We start from the raw sequence: 20535 nt of genomic DNA, 5'->3' as shown, positions 1-20535 counted from the left end.
ATTTTAATAAAGGGCTTTGCAAATATAGCTATTAACGTTTCGACAGTCCCGGCAGGCACATGACCTGGCCACCCGTGTATCCGGCAGGGAAAGTACCTCCAGGACACTCAGGCCCACCCGAGCCCAGGCTTCTCGTTGAGAAGAGGGTGTCAATTGCATTCAGGGAACAGATGATGATCAAATCCATTATTGATGAGATAGCAGAGTAAAGTTACAGCAAATGGAAAGTGCTCTGTACAAAACCTGGAGCTGTACTCAACTACAATACTTTAGACTTTTTTTTCAAAAGGCATCAACAGCACAGACACAGTGGATATCATTCACAGAACAATGTTTTCAACCAGGATGTAAACATTTTTATTTCTGCTGTTAGATTGTTATAATTGGACATTTTCACGTTTTAAATGAGACAAAATGTTCACACTTCAGATGTTTTGTTAAATCCAATTGTTTATTTAATTGGTTGATCGTAGTTTTTTATGGGTAAGATGTTATAATGCCCTGGTTCACTCAGTGATTACTCCGTCTCCTAAAAATCTTCTTTAATTCAGTTCAATTCAATCCAACAGTATTTACATACAAATGAACTGAATTGAACTGAACTAAAGAAAAAACCCAACAATCCCCTATGAGCAAGCACTTGGCGACAGTGGGGAGGAAAAACTACCTTTCAAAAGGTAGAAACCTCCGGCAGAACCAGGCTCATGGAGGGGCGGCCATCTGCCGCGAACGGTTGGGGGGTGGAACCGATGACAAAGTTATACACAACTAAATATTAAAGCAAATATGCTTTTAAATGGGTGTTTTGGCACTGGAAGTGACTGTTAATATTTAGTTGTATATTACTGTGATTTTATAGGAGACAGAGTGGAAGTCACTTAAGTGAATAGTCTCCAAAACCAGTTGCGCTTCTTTTTCTTTTTTGGTTTTTCTTTTGGCACTTGGTCATCTTGGGCCTCTGGACTTTCTGGTTTGGTAGCGCTGGCCTCCTCTTTTTCTGGCTGATTCTCCTGGAGTGTCTCGTTTTGGGCTGGAGAATTTTCAGGATTGGCAACGTTGGACTGGTCTTCTTGCTTTTTTATTGTCTCTTGCAGAGACAGCAAAAACTCCTGAAGTGTGATCTGTTCTTCCTCTGTTTGCCCGAGTTGGTTGCGGATTGTTGTGTTCTCCAGGTTTTGCTCCACGATTTCCTGGTGGGAAGCTTTGGTTTTCTCCAGCTCTTCTTTTAAGTTTTGCGCCTTCAAATCATTTTTTTCACAAAGAGCCTCACTGGTGCTGAGTTTGTCTTTCAGCTCAGCGAGCTCACAGTTGGCTCTTTGTTCCTGATCTTTGCGCTTTGCAACTTCCTCTTCAAGATTCTTTTGAGTTTTGAGGAGCTGCTCACGGAGTTGTTCGATCTCTTCTTGCTGTTTTTTGCACTGGACCTCCAACTCAGCTTCCCGAACAGTTTTTAGGTCTGTAGAGTCTGTGTGTGGAGCTTCTGCAGTTTGTGTTGAAGCGTCCACACTCAGCTCTGCAGCTGTGACAGCTGTGTTGCTGTCTTCAACAGGAGCCTCACTCACCTCAGGGGTGAAGTTCTCCTCGGGTGTCTTTCTACGAGCCTCTTCCAGCTGTTTTTGGAGCTCAAGGATGTTTTTTTGAGCATTTTGTCTGCAGCACTGTAGCTGCAGGCGAACCCAATCATTCTGAATTTTAGCTGCAGCAGCTTTGTGGTTTGCAGCTGTCATTTTATAAAGATTGGTTTTGCACATGTGCTGAGCCTCCTGCAGGTGGAATCTCAGCGCACCCAGTTCATCAGCCTCATTGTATGGACGACTGCCATCATTTGGTGTTAAGTGAGGCTGTGGCTGAGGTGGCCCATCGTTGGTGTTATGGTCAGGATGGGGCTGATGTGGCACAGGCCCTCGTTTTGGCAAAAACTGTGGATTTTGCCAGTGTTGCCCAGGCCCATTATTGGGTTTAAAGTGGGCATTGGGCTGATGTGGCACAGGCCCTCGTTTTGGCAAAAACTGTGGATTTTGCCAGTGTTGCCCTGGCCCGTTATTGGGTTTAAAGTGGGCATTGGGCTGATGTGGCACAGGCCCTCGTTTTGGCAAAAACTGTGGATTTTGCCAGTGTTGCCCTGGCCCGTTATTGGGTTTAAAGTGGGCATTGGGCTGATGTGGCACAGGCCCTCGTTTTGGCAAAAACTGTGGATTTTGATTTTGATTTTCATCAACTCAACTATTCCACCATTGAGAAGGAAACCCTGGCCATGTTGCTTGCTCTACAGCATTTCGACGTGTACGTGGAGTCAACCACCGCCCCTGTTATGGTTTATACTTGACCATAACCCTCTGGTATTCCTAAAACACATGTACAGTCACAACCAAAGATTGATGAGATGGGCGTTGCTTGCTCAGGAGTACAACATAGACATCCGACATCAGAGAGGTATGGACAACGTGGTGGCTGATGCACTGTCCAGGACCCAGTATTAACCCCAGTAACGGACTTGGTGACAGTTGTTAAAAGTGTCTGTTTACTGTATGTGATATTTTATGTGGGGGGGGTGTTACGGTCGCTGACCTCTGGTGGCTCTCCCTCTGTAGAAGAGTTTTTTTTCTCCTTTTCTGACTGGTCTGCAGGTCCGCCTCATGAGCCACAGCTGAGGTGTGTTCCAGCTCGTCAGCCACGGCATATAGTCTGCCACTTCCTCCATTTTTGTCAGAGCTGTGAGCTATTGGCTGTATCCCAATTCAGGGTCTGCAGCCTTAAAGTACGCATTTCAAGGCAGATTACGTCACAGCGGCGCGCCGAAGGCTGTCCCAATTCAAAGGCTGCTCGAAATGCGGCCCTGAAATGCGTCCTTCATTTCCCTGAATTTTAAGGCTGTGGCAGTGTAGACTTCGTGGCCCAACATATCCCAGAATGCATAGCGCGGCGGTGGGTGTGGATAATTTTGCCGAAAAAAAACGGCGGATGAGGGGCGGCCGAAGAGTAAACTTTAAGTAAGTACTGAATATAATGTCACTTACTTATGTGCAAATGTTTAATAACGAAGAACATTAAAACATTACTGTTGGCCACATGTCAGCAAAGTTATGTGACATTAGTGACGTTTGTACTAACTTGGTTTTAAAGCCTTTACTTTAAAATATACGCCGTTCAATAGCTGAGCTTAATCTTACAGAGAATGATTAAAGCTCATGTAGAAACAAACAAACAAATGAACAAAAGATTTTCTCCTTCATTTCTGTCAAACAAAGCTGCATGAAACGTTTCCAGCTGTTAGTATCATGGTTGCTAGGCAACCTGGGCAGCGCAATGGAGGCTAGACCGTCCCATTTCACAAGCCTCACACTTCCGGCCTTAGCGGTCTTTGAGTACGCGGCCCTTGAGGATCGTTGAGGCTGCGTACTTTAAGGCTGCAGACCCTGAATTGGGATACAGCCATAGTGTTTTGGGCAGCAGGCCTTAGTGTGTGTGTGTGAGAACTTAAACTGCTTTCTGACACAGAAAGCAAATAAGAGTTGCTTATTTGCTTTCTGTGTCAGACTCACAAAGTGATCATCACTACAGGGATGTGTGCATGAGTTAATGCTGTAGAGGAGACAATGATCAGGAAGAGAACTGCTGCCACAGCCGCTCCTTAAATACCTGGTCTTGATGAAGGGGAATGACAAATGTGATGGTAAATGTGTGTTTCACCTCCTCTAACCTCTGTGTACTATTGATATGTATTTGTAACTTTCTTGTACAAAGTTGTAGTTGTTTTTCAGTCTTCATAAACTCTAACTAAGCTTTGCTCAAGGCCATGACACACTTCATTACCAAACTGGTGCCTACATGATGGTGAGAATTTCACTCCCAACCACTGATGAGATAAGACTGCATCCACGCGACGGATATACAAGAGCTGCTATAACTGAGCATTTTTGTCAATGCTGGTACAAACTCTGTTGATCCCTTTTTTTCCCTATTTTTCCACAACAACAAACAGGAGCAAGCCTGTGAACATTGGTCCGAACAGAATCATATTTATCATTTTTAGCATGATAACTGGTCAGAGCCATGTATAGCTGAAAAGAAAACTTTCAGTGAGACCAGAACTACAGCATGTTTTCCGATTTGTAATGATACATATTCCAGTGTATCTATAACATGACCTGTAAAATGTACATATATCAGTTTATCAGGAAAACAATTCCAGATCACAATAAAGATCACAAAAAAACATGGAATCTATATAGTATTTATATTTATATAAGGTAAGGTAAAATAAAATGAATAAATGTTGTAAAAAACAAAATACTTTCCTCTAAGTTAGCGCAGCGTAATATTACACAAAATTTTAAGTATGAATATCATGAATTTATATGTAAATACACTGCTTTAGTAAATATGTTTCCCCACTGAACAGGAGGACTAAAGTGTGTTTTAAATCCTCCTTCAAAAACCATGTTTCATGTGTAATTCACAGAGCAGATTTCTTATAAAATTAGATTTTTTTTTTACAGTGTACAACCTGAAGAGGTCACCAGAAACTCAACCAACCTAATCAGAAGAAAAAACGTTGTTGACAGCTGTTACAATGAATGATGTGTGCATAGTGTGATGCACTTCACTGAGCCGTATTGTGTCACTCCCTCTCTCTCTCTGGCATTATCTGCTATATTTATTAGTAGACTACATTTATTACTTTTAGCTCTCTTCTGGCAGTGAGTGTAACTACAAAAACACATTGGAAGGTTCTTGATGAGTATGAATCCAGCAAGTAGAGCTACACAAATTAGATTTGATCCTTCCTCTGAAGTTTCTTTTTCTACCACAAGACACACCTTCTGTGTCCTTATTTAACAACATACAAAAACCCCACAATAAATATATCTATCACAAACTCAATTATGTGATTTTAAGTCATATTAAATATTTATTGTTCAAAATGCTTTTCATTGTATGCTTATTATCCTAATAGTTGTCTCATAAGCAACAACTTTAGTGTTATTACTATATAAGTCACTAACAGGAAATGCATTGCCGCAGGCCCAGAGGACTGTGGGCCCCCCACCCCCCGGAAGGGGCCCGACCGAGCCACAGGCACCAGGCATCTTCCCAGAGAGGTGGAGTCTAAGACCCGACCTGACATATAGACACAGACGAACAGGCACACACAGACACAAATGTGCATTCCCACCCTCATGCACACATATACAAATACTCCACCCAATGTGGAGACAGACACAAAAAGACACTGTACACACAATCACACTCCCCAAACATACTCTATACCCCAGGTCCAGGCACAACCAGCACCAGAGGGGGAAACCACACCTAGACCCAGGAGATGTTACCCTTTTCCCTGGGGTGGAGACAAGAAGACCGCTCCTGCAGGAGCAGGGAGGCCCCGCATCCCAGACTCCAATCAGACAGCCAACTCCTCCTCAAAGCCGCTACACCCCGATGGCTAACAGAGAATGGGGGTGTGTGAAGACCCCAAACCCCCCGCCGCCCGCTCATGTACACAGACCATCCTCTGGATGCCGTGTAACTTGCCTACTGCCAAGGCCCTATATGTATGTGTTATGAGAGTGTGAGCAATGTGGATGTCCAGGTTGTGAAATAAAATTGAGCCACAGGCAGCCAGAAGGGGACAGAGGGGGAGTGCCTCCCCTGCACTTCAGTGACACAGCTGCACCCCAAGCCCTGCATGTGTGGGTGGTTGTGGTGGAGCAGAGTGAAATGGAAGCTGATTGGCTTAGAGAGGGTGGGTAAGAAGACGATGACTGGACAAGAGTAATGATGTCAGTATTGAGTTTGACAAGATGGGCTAGTGGCAGTGAACTAAAGAACAGATGAGTCATTGCAGATTACTGATTACTTTTTGAACTTACACATATGCTTAAGTTTTATGTTTATAAAAACTTTATTCTTAAGTTGGTGGGACCAGAGAAGCCCATCCTGTCAGTGTAAAGAAGTTTAACTACACATTTACACTGCAAATCCGTTTTTCACATAAAGTTGTTCTACTGCAGTAAGTGAAAAGAAAATATGTTTCCCCACTGAACAGGAGGACTAAAGTGTGTTGTAAATCCTCCTTTAAAAACCATGTTTCATGTGTAAGCCACAGAGCAGATTTCTTATGAAATTAGATTTTTTGCATTTTTAATTTTTTTTAATTAATGCACCATTTTTGTTACTTTCAGACTCAATGACCAGGCTGTGGACACCTAGAGCCTGTACAACACATCAACTTAAAGAAGATAAAATATAACAACACATCTGCCTGTACAGGACTTAAATTGTTCTGTTCATAATGTTGGTATTACATTCACTTCTTGTATTTAATTTTTCTGATGAGTATGAACAAACTGTGGTCACTCTTGACAGGCTTCTTTCAAACCCTCATAGGAACTGAAACTAAAACATTTGTAATAGTTACCAGCTTTTTATGTTGAGACAATCGCTCTCAGGCTGTCTCACACCGGATAAGAGGAAGCCTCAAAAACAGTGCTTTATCTATGTGCATATCTCTCTTAAAGTCTCTTTCACACATTATAAAGTCATCATTATATCAGGCTTTGCTCAACATGCCAGCAAAACTGTAGAGCAAAATAGTCCCAAAGACTGTAATAAAGAAAACAAACAAACAAACAAACAGTGCAGCTCAATTTCCTGTAAAGTCAAAAATGTCTTCATCAAAAATCCAGGATAGTTACAGGATAGAATATCAATAAGACTTCATATTCATGAACATGTAACAAACATTTTGCATTAAAAGTGAAACAATAAATTTCATCCTTTAACATATTTGAGTTTTTTTTCTTTGTCTTTGCAGATCAACAAACAAGCACAATGAAATAAAAGTATTTTCTGCTGAACATGAAACACATTTGAACTGGTTCTCAAAAATCTGCCTTTCCAGGTTTTGTGACTTTTTAATTCACAAACTGGTCCTGTTCCTTTCCTTTCTTGGTTCAAATTTATAAATACATCATGAAACATTAAACAGCAGTGGGTTAAAATGTTGTCTGTGTAGGATCTCAGTCATTCAGGTCATGGTAGTCTTGAGACTTTATTCTTTCACTTCCATCCATCCCCTTCTGCTGGGGGCTGGAGCCTATCCATAACATAGTGAAAAAGGCAGGGAACAGTCCGGACTTGTTACCAATCTGACGTAGGGCCGACACATTTTTTTTACTTTAATAACTTATTTTGGGTTTTACTTTAACAGTCTTTCACATTGATGTGAAGGAATATTGGCCCACTCTCCTTTACAACATTATTTGAGCTCATTGAGGATTGAGGGCATTTGTTTATGTATCTATTTTGAGGCGGAATCAAAGTTAACTCACCCAACCAATTTATCCAGCAATTTAATTATGACACTAATTGATTAGAAAAAAATGCAAACAAAAATAATATTTTCATTACAGTATCAATACCAGTTCAGAGCTAGTTTGCAACATTATGCTAACAAGTTAGCATTGTAGACGTACAGAGAAAGAATCTTGAATTAACGTGTTTGGAAGAATTCCACAACAGAACGGTGGCAGACGTAAGAAAATAGTTCAAAAAAGTTTATTGTGGAGCACAGATGTGTGTTATAAATAAAGTTGACATTTAGAAGATCCCACAGTTAGTTCAAAAAGGCTGGTGAGTTTGAAGACTGGCTATAAAGACTCTGGTATTTATTCTAGGCTAATGATACCTAAAAAAAATACTCACCAGCATGAAAATTCTGTTATGCTTCTATTACTTGTTGTTAGTTCAGCCCTTATGTCATTTTCAGAGGAATGCTTTGTGTTGTTGGTTAAAAAGATGTGACTCGTGTGTGTGTCTGCAGACAAACTGCATTCAGCATTAAAAGCAACACTTCCTCATATGTCTTTCCCACAAAGCAGAGCCCTCTAGTGGAGAATCGATGCACTGACATCATATTGAATGTTCCTTAGAATTTGTTTTCTTCTTTGCTGCATTTTTTCTTTTTATTGTTTAGTTTTTACAAAGTACACATAGGAAATTATTAAATGTAATGTAATTAAACGTAATTATATTTTCATCAATACCTGTCAGTGTAACAGTGAGAACAGAGACGTGTGGTTTAGTTGTTATTTTGTGGTTTAGAAAAAAATCAACACTTGACAGAAGTTAAACCTGCAGACGTGATGACTTTGATGTTTTACGTTCTGTCAGAAACAGAGTTAATATTTTTACAGTCAAAGCTGCAGAGCACCCAGAAAGTAAAACAAACCAAAGCTCACAGAGTAATATTATTAGCATGTCTCCTATTTTCATTAGACCTCTTTAAAGTGAAGCTGAAGTATTTCTATATTTCTGTTAATTACTTTCCTGTGTTGTCTGTTTTAGTACAATGTGTGAAACCCACTGACAGACACACCAGCTGTGGTGTCTCTGATGTGACACTGAAGTTATTTCAGACACAAACTCTCCGCAAAATGTTCCTTTAAATCACCATGGTAACAAACTCTTCTTTAGTGAGCAGGCAGTGGCTCCATGGTGGAGTAGAGATCAGCTGTGTGGTTCTCACTGAAGTGCAGTCTCCTGTAGTGCTGATCATCCTGCTCTGCTGACTGAGCTGAGATACTTTCAGGGTTCATCTGAGGAGACGAGACAGTAATTATACATTTATATTAAACTAAACCTTTAGCTCACTCTCCTTTCAGAGCATTATAAAACATCACTTTGTAGAGCTCAACTGATAAATGTCTGTGTTAAACATGTGGTAAACAAGCCTTTTAGTGGTCGTTTCAGGGAATTATTTCCTAGTTTATTAACATAAATTATACTACATGGCTTTGTGATGTAGTTCAAATCAGAGTGAAATCTGTGTACAGTCAGGGCTAAACTTCACGTCTGTTCAATGTCCAAAAATAATATGTAAGCCTGATATCAGTCTAATGATTGTCGATGTATGGCATTTGTAGTATCTCAAAATATAATAATAGTAGTGTGTCCCTGTCACATGATGTTCGTGGTGTAACTGTATATAATCAAATAAAAACTCTATAAAAGAAAATCATCAGGTAGAGTTTGTGAGAAAACTGAAAAAGCTGAAGACTTTTTTGATTATTTCAGGTGAAGACAAACACGACAGATGAGGAGATGTTTTTGTTTGAATCCAGTTTGGTACCTGCTCTTTGTTGTCTGAGGTTTTCCTTGGAGACTGTCTGGAAGTCGTCTTTGATCTAGTTCAAAAAAAAAAAAAGACTGACTATGTGAAATATAAGACAAAAACAAAACAATTTCCTTATTTGATCCACTGAATCTGGAAAGGAGCTCACAGCCCTCTATATTCAAAATACAAAGTAATGAACTGTATAATCCACTTTGATTTTATTCACGTTATTAAAGCCCAGTGTGTAATAATCTACAGTTTTGTAACAATATAGCCCTCGTTTACAGTGTAATTAATGTTTCAGACATACTCAGGTTTGTAGTGGATATGATGTTGTTCTCGGGGCTGAGATGGAGGAATCGTGGAGTAGAGAGAATCTGTTTCATTCTGGTAGACGTGGAGTCTTTGGTAGTTCAGGTCCTGCTCTCCTCGATGAGCTGCGATGTCGTCATACTGGGGACCAAAGTTTAAATGATTATAAAGAAACAGAGAAGTTACATTTTCAGTGATGATGATGATTATTGTTATTTTTACAATAATGAATACATTATTGCAGATCCTTCAACTAAGAGCTCAGCTGGATGGTAGAATTAGCCCAAAATAGTAGATTCAAACTTATATTCATAGATCTTCTATATGAGTTAAACTATGTGAGTGAGTCTGTTTAAATAATTTGCTCTGACATTTTAAAAAACTATCATGAAGCTTTTAAAAAGGCTGACTGGTCTATTATTTGTTGCTGTAGAGTACAGGACCTTAAAACATGTGGTACATAACATTTCTGTGTCAGCAGAAGAAAAACTAAAAGAAGACAAAAAACTAAGAAAGAACAATGATCTGATTTAAATAATGAATAAGAAACGTATCATCTCTTAAAAAATGACTCGTATGAAAAAGTATAGAATGACACTGATGCTTTGTGTTGTACTAAAACTGTACTTTATTTTTATCACCTCCAAATCATCCAAATTTTCATTTCTTGAAGGTTGGTGAGAGTTCCTCTTTCTTCTGGTTTATGAAAATAGTGAATACAAACATGAACAGGTGGTGTCTGGTTAGTGTGTAAATTCTAGATGAAACCTAAGTGATCTGACAGAGAAAACAGTGTTTATCCTCACCTAACACACCAGCAGACAGTGAGAAGTATTAAAACCAGCAGAGTTGCAGAAACTCCTGCAGCTGCTGGTGTCCATGTTCCTGTGATACTTTGGACAGTGAGAGTCTTTGGAGCAGAGCTGATATCTTTGTTGGTTTTCACAGCACACGAGTAGCTTCCTGCATCCTCCCTGCTGACTGGGTCTAGGATCAGATGTTTGTTCTGGTTCTCTCTCGGGGTCAGAGGTCGACTGTTCAAGTACCAAATGTAGTTTGTGTTGTCAGTCAGAGGACAGCTGGTGCTGCAGGTCAGTGTGACTCTCTGACCCTCTGTCACCACTGCAGAAGGACTCATCCTCACTCTCAGCTCTGAAAAACACTCAGACTGGTCAGTAAATGTAAGAGATATTTTATTTTAAGTGTTTCTTATAAACAGCAGGTTGGTGTTCAGCGTCAATGTTACAAAGTGACTCAGAAAATCTTTTTTTCTTTTACAAATATGAGAACTGTATTAGGTTTAAGAAAAGAAAACTACATCATTTAGTAAAGATTTTATTGTAAAGGATAACATAAAGATCTTTAACTCTATGTAGGAGATGACAGATTTAATTGCTCACATAACTTAAAATTTGTCTGTCTGTTCTTTCTCTGTTTGGGGACTGATAACCATGCATTGACTGAAACAGAAAACTTAGACTAAAAAAACCTTTCATCACTGACTGAATGAGGAAATAAAATTGCATCAGTTTGTATAAACATCTTGAAAGGTCTGATGACTCCATCATGGATCAGGTTGTGTCTCCTTGACCAGTTTACATAGATGAATGATGGTGCTTCATGCTGTTTGTAACCCAAAATGAGCCTACTGACAGTAAATGGTCCAAGGGCCAGAAATCTTAGTGTATGTGTGACAGCTGTGACATTACTGGAGGACATTTTTAGTTAGAAACCCGAGTGGATGAACCATCATCATTGGATTTATGAACTGGAATTCTGGCTGTGTTGAACTGAAACCTGGAAGAAGTTTGGTGATTTTGTGCTGAGTCACTGCTCCTCATTGATGTTCTCTCTCCTTCAAAGCAACACAAGACTACATTTAAAGTCTAAAGTTGTGGACATTTTCTTTTTGACTCTTTCAGTAACAGTAAAGGTGAAAACTTGTGTATAAATATTACATCTCTCAAATCGTTCTCCCCGATTGTTCTAGTCCTTATGCTAACACATACCTGGGATCTATTTTCACCAGTAAGGTAACAAGTGCAAACATCAGTGAGCAGAGCTGCTGTTAATTGCCATTAATAGCTAATAATTGCAGCTAACTCTGGAGTTGCTCGTGGATTTCATCATCAAGCTGAAACATTGTAGTCATGCAGCTGTAGGCTGTTAGAGCTGGCTGAGTCTCCCCACTACCAGCTTAGATTAGTTTCTGTTAGCTTATTTGAGTAACACACAGGACTAACTGGGATCTAAACAATGAACAGTGAGTCAAACAAGCTGTAATTACCTGTGACAGTCAGAGTAACTCCAGGAAAATCAAAGTGTTTCACTTCTTCATTTTCTGTTGTGATGTTGAACCTGTATTCTGCTGAGTCATCTCTCTTCAGCTTCTTTAATCTGAGGATGTGTTGGTTCTTCATGCTGTCATCATACTCCACATGATCTGCATCCTCAGTCAGCTGTTCAGCTTCTCTCTTGACTTTATACCAACATTTAGACTGTATCTGCTGGTAGTCAGGATGTGAGTATTTACTGGAGATGTTGACTGAAGATCCTTCCAGAGCACAGATTCTGCTGTGGACATAATTCAACATCCAGCAGGAAACATTTACACCTGTAATATAGATAAAGCAGAGAAGAGATATTTTAACTTAATTAGTCAAATCAGTTTATTTATATCACACATTTAAACACAACAGATGTTGACGAATGTACTGCACAACAAGTAAAAAGCACTTTAAAGTATACTTATAATAAAAACAACCAAATAATTAACAAAAGCAATAATGAAATAATAACATTAAATATATATAAATGAAGAAAGAAATACACTGGGGAAAATGACAGACTGAGTTACTCTTGGCTGAGACTGAAAAAGCTGAGGAGAAGTCAGGAGATGAATACTGTTAGTATCATAGATGAGCAGATCTGAAGAGGGAGACGAGTCCAGAGTTTTGGATCTGCAGCTGAGAATTCTGATGTGATCACCAACATTTTAAAACTGATCCTGAACTTTACAGGAAACCAGTGTGATGATTAGTCTTAATTGCAAGAAGTGGTGGTAATACTTTGTAAGTGGAGAGACAATAAGTTTACTCACAGACTTCAGCAGAGCGCACATCCTCAAGACCTTTTACAGCACAAGACAAACCGTCTGAATAAGAGCTGGAAACTAGAATCTGTTTTCCCTCCTTCACTGTAGGCTTTTTTTTCTCATACCACACAAAGGAAATCAGAGGGTCAGTCAGAAAACAGCTGCTGTTACAGGTCAGTCTGATGTGACCTCTGTGTTCAGCAGGAGTCCTCTGGACATGAATTTCTGTTGGGAGATGATAAACACATTTTCCACCAGTTCATCTCTGTCATGTCAAATAAATTAACAAATTAAAATGAAGTTTCAAAGTGCAGTTTGTCCAGAACTTCACCTCTGGGATATGTGATGGAGCAGGACTCGTCCACTGATGTCTGCTGAGAAGAACACATTCTCCCTTTAGCATAGGTCACACTGAAGCAGGTCTGTGTGATGGAACCTGAGAAAAACCAACAACTTCCAGTAAATTCATTAGAGTCTGAAGAGTAAAGTGTTTGTGTTTAACATCTCATAACATGATGAGGAGGTGTCCATCATGACTCACCCACAGAGACTTCAGGGGCTCTGAGATCCTCGTAGCCTTTGACAGCACAGGAGTATGTGACTGCTTCCTCACTGCTGAGCAGCTCTTGGTACCAGGGAGACCAGTCCTCATAGAGAAACTCTCTGTTCTTGTACCAGATGTAGGCTGCAGGCTTTTCAGTCAGAGGACAGCTGCTGCTGCACATCAGTGTTACTGTCTGTCCCTCTGTGGCAGGAATCACCTTTACCTGCAGCTCTGAGAAGTCACATGACCAACATGAATACACTGATCATTCATAAACTCATTCATTTGTGATGCATTTGTAAAAAGAACTGTACCTGTAACTTGGAGATGAATTCCACTTTGTTGACACTTTGATCTGTCAGCAGTTTTAATGCAGCAGTAAAAATTTGCATCTCTCTCTGTCAGATTATTGATTGTTAGAGTGAAATTACTCTCTGCTGACATGCTGTACTTTACATGTGTTTCATCTGTAGAGAGTTCAGTCTTGGAGACAGTATCGTGTCCAGTGTACCAGCTATGTCTTGCAGTGGGATGTTGATGTGAGCAGGGCAGATTCACTGATGAACCTTTCAAGGCACAGATGCTGTTTGGTTTTCCCTGAACACCTTTAACACAACATGTGATTAGAAAACATGGTGAACATTTATGCTAACTTTCTTTTCTGTGCTAATCTGTGATGACAGCATGTTACTGTGAAGGATCACAATCTGGTGCTTTGATACACTTGACAGTTCAGAACAGTAAAAGTACAAATCCTGTTAACTGTGAATCGTCTGTTTTCTAAAATCATGTTGTAACTTTCTGCAGGTTTGACACTAAAACTCCTGCCTTCCAGAAACAGCATCACAGTCATCATGAGGAGGAGAAACAAATTATTCCTACCTGAGAGACACAGAATGAAACCCATGAACAAACATCCAGCTCCTGCCAACGACATGGCTGCTGTAGATTTTCTCTTCTAATGAGAAAGTTGATGTATGATGATTATAAAGAGCCGATCACTGCTGCTCTCAGAGTTTCAGAAATATCAGAAACATGAATAAATGTTCAAATCAACATCTGTCTAACAGGAATGACTGACTTGTGTGAGTGTGTCAGCGGACAAACTGCATTCAGCTTTAACACCATCACTTCCTCATTTACTTATTTGCCCCACAAAGAGCCCTCTAGTGAAGAATGTATTACATGAGATATTTGACAAAATACTGAATCTACTTTGAATGAATTGTTTTCTGTTTATTTTTCTTCCAGAATTTTTGGCTTTAATATTTTTCAGTGACAAATGATCTCAGTTAAACATGTGACGAGCCCAAATTTCATTGTATTTTCATGAAAGCTCTGTCTGTGTGGTGGTGCAGTGGTTATGGTGGCTGTCTCACTTTAACAAGCTCGTGGGTTCATATGGCTGTCTGGAACTTTGCCTTCACGTGTTCTTCTTGTGTTTGTGGTGTTTGTTCACAGGTGTGAGTACATTACAGTACAACTGTGACAAACTCCACCTTCCTTGTGAACTCTAACCATATAAGTGGAAGAGCATGTATCTGTCAGTGTTGATGGTGAAAGCAGAGACATGAAATTGTTTGAGGTTATATTGTGGTTCAAAAAACAAACTTAAAACGACCTGAAGACATGATCACCCAGAAAGTAAGAAAACCTAAAGCGCCTAAAGTAACACGATTAGCAGGTCTTGTATTTTGCATCACATGCATTTCATTGTGTTTACAGACAGAACAACATGAAAGCAAACACTACAAAAAACATCATCTGCTGTACAAATACCTGCTTTTCAATTTAAAGATGTCTGATGATATTATGTGGTGTCAATGTCTGGCATGATTGTGTTGAATGGGGCGATCGTGGCTCAAGAGTTGGCAGTTCGTCTTGTGATTGGAAGGTTGCCGGTTCGAGCCCCGGCTCGGACAGTCTCTGTTGTTGTGCCCTTGGGCAAGACACTTCACCTATCGCCTACTGGTGATGGCCAGAGGGGCTGATGGCGTGATATGACAACCTCGCTTCTGTTCTGACTACACCTGTAGCTACCTCCACCAGTGTGTGAATGAATAGTGGAATTGTAAAACGCTTGGTCTTGAAAAGCACCATATATATGCAATCCATTATTAATAATTGTGCGCTTTGTGTTGTGTTACTTTCTAGGTGATTTGCAGCTTCAAACATAAAAATCTTTCACATTGTTTGTGTCAAAAATTAAAACATTAAAGACATCATGTTTGGAGGTTTAACATCTGTTAAATTAACAACAACAAACAGCTTCACATGTTCACGTTCTCATTGTTATCACTGAAGGTTTTTTATTGTAAATAAACACTAAATATTTATGTGAAATTTAGTGATATTGCAATTTTTACATTTTGTAAACTAAAAAACAATATTATAATTTTAATAATGATGACAAGAAATAGAAAATACATTTATTTGAGGTCAATACATGGATTCTTCACTAGAGGGCTCTTTGTGGGGGAAATAAGTAAATGAGGAAGTGATGGTGTTAAAGCTGAATGCAGTTTGTCCGCTGACACACTCACACAAGTCAGTCATTCCTGTTAGACAGATGTTGATTTGAACATTTATTCATGTTTCTGATATTTCTGAAACTCTGAGAGCAGCAGTGATCGGCTCTTTATAATCATCATACATCAACTTTCTCATTAGAAGAGAAAATCTACAACAGCCATGTCGTTGGCAGAAGCTGGATGTTTGTTCATGGGTTTCATTCTGTGTCTCTCAGGTAGGAATAATTTGTTTCTCCTCCTCATGATGACTGTGATGCTGTTTCTGGAAGGCAGGAGTTTTAGTGTCAAACCTGCAGAAAGTTACAACATGATTTAAGAAAACAGAAGATTGACAGTTAACAGGATTTGTACTTTTACTGTTCTGAACTGTCAAGTGTATCAAAGCACCAGATTGTGATCCTTCACAGTAACATGCTGTCATCACAGATTAGCACAGAAAAGAAAGTTAGCATAAATGTTCACCATGTTTTCTAATCACATGTTGTGTTAAAGGTGTTCAGGGAAAACCAAACAGCATCTGTGCCTTGAAAGGTTCATCAGTGAATCTGCCCTGCTCACATCAACATCCCACTGCAAGACATAGCTGGTACACTGGACACGATACTGTCTCCAAGACTGAACTCTCTACAGATGAAACACATGTAAAGTACAGCATGTCAGCAGAGAGTAATTTCACTCTAACAATCAATAATCTGACAGAGAGAGATGCAAATTTTTATTGCTGCATTAAAACTGCTGACAGATCAAAGTGTCAACAAAGTGGAATTCATCTCCAAGTTACAGGTACAGTTCTTTTTACAAATGCATCACAAATGAATGAGTTTATGAATGATCAGTGTATTCATGTTGGTCATGTGACTTCTCAGAGCTGCAGGTAAAGGTGATTCCTGCCACAGAGGGACAGACAGTAACACTGATGTGCAGCAGCAGCTGTCCTCTGACTGAAAAGCCTGCAGCCTACATCTGGTACAAGAACAGAGAGTTTCTCTATGAGGACTGGTCTCCCTGGTACCAAGAGCTGCTCAGCAGTGAGGAAGCAGTCACATACTCCTGTGCTGTCAAAGGCTACGAGGATCTCAGAGCCCCTGAAGTCTCTGTGGGTGAGTCATGATGGACACCTCCTCATCATGTTATGAGATGTTAAACACAAACACTTTACTCTTCAGACTCTAATGAATTTACTGGAAGTTGTTGGTTTTTCTCAGGTTCCATCACACAGACCTGCTTCAGTGTGACCTATGCTAAAGGGAGAATGTGTTCTTCTCAGCAGACATCAGTGGACGAGTCCTGCTCCATCACATATCCCAGAGGTGAAGTTCTGGACAAACTGCACTTTGAAACTTCATTTTTATTTGTTAATTTATTTGACATGACAGAGATGAACTGGTGGAAAATGTGTTTATCATCTCCCAACAGAAATTCATGTCCAGAGGACTCCTGCTGAACACAGAGGTCACATCAGACTGACCTGTAACAGCAGCTGTTTTCTGACTGACCCTCTGATTTCCAGCTCTTATTCAGACGGTTTGTCTTGTGCTGTAAAAGGTCTTGAGGATGTGCGCTCTGCTGACGTCTGTGAGTAAACTTATTGTCTCTCCACTTACAAAGTATTACCACCACTTCTTGCAATTAAGACTAATCATCACACTGGTTTCCTGTAAAGTTCAGGATCAGTTTTAAAATGTTGGTGATCACATCAGAATTCTCAGCTGCAGATCCAAAACTCTGGACTCGTCTCCCTCTTCAGATCTGCTCATCTATGATACTAACAGTATTCATCTCCTGACTTCTCCTCAGCTTTTTCAGTCTCAGCCAAGAGTAACTCAGTCTGTCATTTTCCCCAGTGTATTTCTTTCTTCATTTATATATATTTAATGTTATTATTTCATTATTGCTTTTGTTAATTATTTGGTTGTTTTTATTATAAGTATACTTTAAAGTGCTTTTTACTTGTTGTGCAGTACATTCGTCAACATCTGTTGTGTTTAAATGTGTGATATAAATAAACTGATTTGACTAATTAAGTTAAAATATCTCTTCTCTGCTTTATCTATATTACAGGTGTAAATGTTTCCTGCTGGATGTTGAATTATGTCCACAGCAGAATCTGTGCTCTGGAAGGATCTTCAGTCAACATCTCCAGTAAATACTCACATCCTGACTACCAGCAGATACAGTCTAAATGTTGGTATAAAGTCAAGAGAGAAGCTGAACAGCTGACTGAGGATGCAGATCATGTGGAGTATGATGACAGCATGAAGAACCAACACATCCTCAGATTAAAGAAGCTGAAGAGAGATGACTCAGCAGAATACAGGTTCAACATCACAACAGAAAATGAAGAAGTGAAACACTTTGATTTTCCTGGAGTTACTCTGACTGTCACAGGTAATTACAGCTTGTTTGACTCACTGTTCATTGTTTAGATCCCAGTTAGTCCTGTGTGTTACTCAAATAAGCTAACAGAAACTAATCTAAGCTGGTAGTGGGGAGACTCAGCCAGCTCTAACAGCCTACAGCTGCATGACTACAACGTTTCAGCTTGATGATGAAATCCACGAGCAACTCCAGAGTTAGCTGCAATTATTAGCTATTAATGGCAATTAACAGCAGCTCTGCTCACCTATGTTTGCACTTGTTACCTTACTGGTGAAAATAGATCCCAGGTATGTGTTAGCATAAGGACTAGAACAATCTGTGAGAACGATTTGAGAGATGTAATATTTATACACAAGTTTTCACCTTTACTGTTACTGAAAGAGTCAAAAAGAAAATGTCCACAACTTTAGACTTTAAATCCTTTACAATAAAATCTTTACTAAATGATGTAGTTTTCTTTTCTTAAACCTAATACAGTTCTCATATTTGTAAAAGAAAAAAAGATTCTCTGAGTCACTTTGTAACATTGACACTACAAACCAACCTGCTGTTTATAAGAAACACTTAACATAAAATATCTCTCACAGTTACTGACAAGTTTTAGTATCTTTCAGAGCTGAGAGTGAAGATGAGTCCTTCTGCAGTGGTGACAGAGGGTCAGAGAGTCACACTGACCTGCAGTACCAGCTGTCCTCTGACTGACAACACAAACTACATTTGGTACTTGAACAGTCGACCTCTGACCCCGAGAGAGAACCAGAACAAACATCTGATCCTAGACCCAGTCAGCAGGGAGGATGCAGGAAGCTACTCCTGTGCTGTGAAAACCAACAAAGATATCAGCTCTGCTCCAAAGACTCTCACTGTCCAAAGTATCACAGGAACATGGACACCAGCAGCTGCAGGAGTTTCTGCAGCTCTGCTGGTTTTAATACTTCTCACTGTCTGCTGGTGTGTTAGGTGAGCATCACTGTGTTCTCTTTCAAACTGTCATTCACACACTAACCTGACACCATCTGTTCACTTTTATATTCCCTTATTTCATTGACCAGAAAAAGGAGCACTTCTAGCCAATCATCAACAAGTGAAACAATGGAAAACTTGGAGCAGGTAAACAAAATAAATGAAATAATTCTTCTACAACAGAGGAACATCTCCCTGATCTATCTAGATTATTCCTTCATGCACGTCAGAGCAGCTTCATTTTAACAGATATTGGAGATTATGTATTGGAATTTCAGGAGCAGGACCACCCCTACAAGCACGCTCCTTCCAGCTTTCATCTATATAGGTCCCCCCAGTTCTGCAAGCTGATCATTCTTGTTTACATGTTCCACCCTCCCTCCCTCCTTGTTCTCCATTCTTTAACTTCTTCGCTTCTATTTAGTACATGGGGATCTGCCAGGCCCGGGAGCCATCGCCAGCCCCCTTCGACATGTTATTAACATGTTATTTCTCTTTTTTATCAGGTAAATTTTGGGCCCCAGCATGACGACATCTCAGCTCAACCAGCAGAGCAGGAACTTGACTACAGCGAGATCAACTTGTCCAAGAACCAAACAGAACATCCCTACTCCACTGTTCAGTCATTTCAAGAGCAGGAGCATGTCCCCTACGCTGTTGTCAACTTCAGAGACAACACAACACCTGAGTGAGTTTGTTTTATGATTATCAATAAAACTCAGTGACCAGGCTGTGGACACCTAGAGCCTGTACAACACATCAACTTAAAGAAGATAAAATATAAAAACACATCTGCCTGTACAGGACTTGAATTGTTCTGTTACATTCACTTCTTGTATTTACTTTTTCTGATGAGTATGAACAAACTGTGGTCACTCTTGACAGGCTTCTTTCAAACCCTCATAGGAACTGAAACTAAAACATTTGTAATGGTTACCAGCTTTTTATGTTGAGACAATCGTTCTCAGGCTCTGTCTCACACTAGATAAGAGGAAGCCTCAGGAACAGTTCTTTATCTATATGTGTATATATTAAAATGTGTTTCTTAAAGTGTCTTTGACACATTAAAAGGTCATCACTATCTCAGGCTTTACCCAACATGCCAGCAAAATTGTTCTAGAAATTGCATTAAAGAAAAAACAAACAGTTGAACTCAATTTCTTGTAAAGTCAAAAATGTCTTCATCATAAATCCATTGGAGATTTATAGGACAGACTTCATATTTATGAACATGTAACAAACATTTTGTATTACAAGTAGAATAATAAATTTTATCTTTAGCCCTTGTGTTGTCCTTGGGTCATTTTTGTTCTCTAAAGAAATCTTTTGCTATCAAAAATGTGTTTTTTATTCATCAAATGGTCTGAAAATAACAGAAGTTATTCATTACTATGCTATACATGATTGGAATAAGTTTTAAGTAATTTGATTTATTTATGGGGTTTTTATTGGATTTTATAACACCTGTGGTCCTCGTGGACAAAAATGACAAAAATGAGTACAAAGTGTTGCAAAGAGCCGTATTTTCACAACATACTGCTTTCAAACATCTTTGATCTTGGATCACTGATGTGTGGGGTCAAGCAATGGTCAT

General features: G+C 39.5%; 2 protein-coding genes across 2 annotated transcripts; one reads left to right on the top strand and one right to left on the bottom strand.

Moving 5' to 3' along the window:
- Positions 1 to 6033: 6033 nt before the first annotated feature.
- LOC146385984 (uncharacterized) lies at positions 6034 to 14139 on the bottom strand. Its single transcript, XM_084931990.1, has 11 exons — positions 13951 to 14139; positions 13383 to 13673; positions 13066 to 13299; positions 12856 to 12960; positions 12531 to 12749; positions 11718 to 12044; positions 10237 to 10582; positions 10072 to 10126; positions 9429 to 9571; positions 9134 to 9188; positions 6034 to 8600 (listed from the first exon to the last, which is right to left on the bottom strand). The coding sequence occupies exons 1-11, from the start codon at positions 14003 to 14005 to the stop codon at positions 8475 to 8477; spliced, it is 1956 nt and encodes a 651-aa protein (XP_084788116.1). The 5' UTR covers positions 14006 to 14139; the 3' UTR covers positions 6034 to 8474.
- A 1463-nt stretch (positions 14140 to 15602) lies between these two features.
- LOC146385983 (uncharacterized) lies at positions 15603 to 20217 on the top strand. The gene is made up of 9 exons (XM_084931989.1): positions 15603 to 15814; positions 16092 to 16382; positions 16466 to 16699; positions 16805 to 16909; positions 17016 to 17174; positions 17661 to 17987; positions 18593 to 18938; positions 19031 to 19088; positions 19448 to 20217. Exons 1-9 carry the CDS (start codon positions 15760 to 15762, stop codon positions 19631 to 19633), a joined length of 1761 nt encoding a protein of 586 aa, XP_084788115.1. The 5' UTR covers positions 15603 to 15759; the 3' UTR covers positions 19634 to 20217.
- Positions 20218 to 20535: the final 318 nt, after the last annotated feature.

The sequence above is a fragment of the Perissodus microlepis genome, chromosome 6 (genome assembly GCF_051167445.1).
Source record: "Perissodus microlepis isolate ML-2025 ecotype Zambia chromosome 6, ASM5116744v1, whole genome shotgun sequence".
Taxonomy (NCBI): domain Eukaryota; kingdom Metazoa; phylum Chordata; class Actinopteri; order Cichliformes; family Cichlidae; genus Perissodus; species Perissodus microlepis.
Note: the sequence above shows the minus strand (reverse complement) of the source record. Positions and strands in the feature narration are given on the sequence as shown.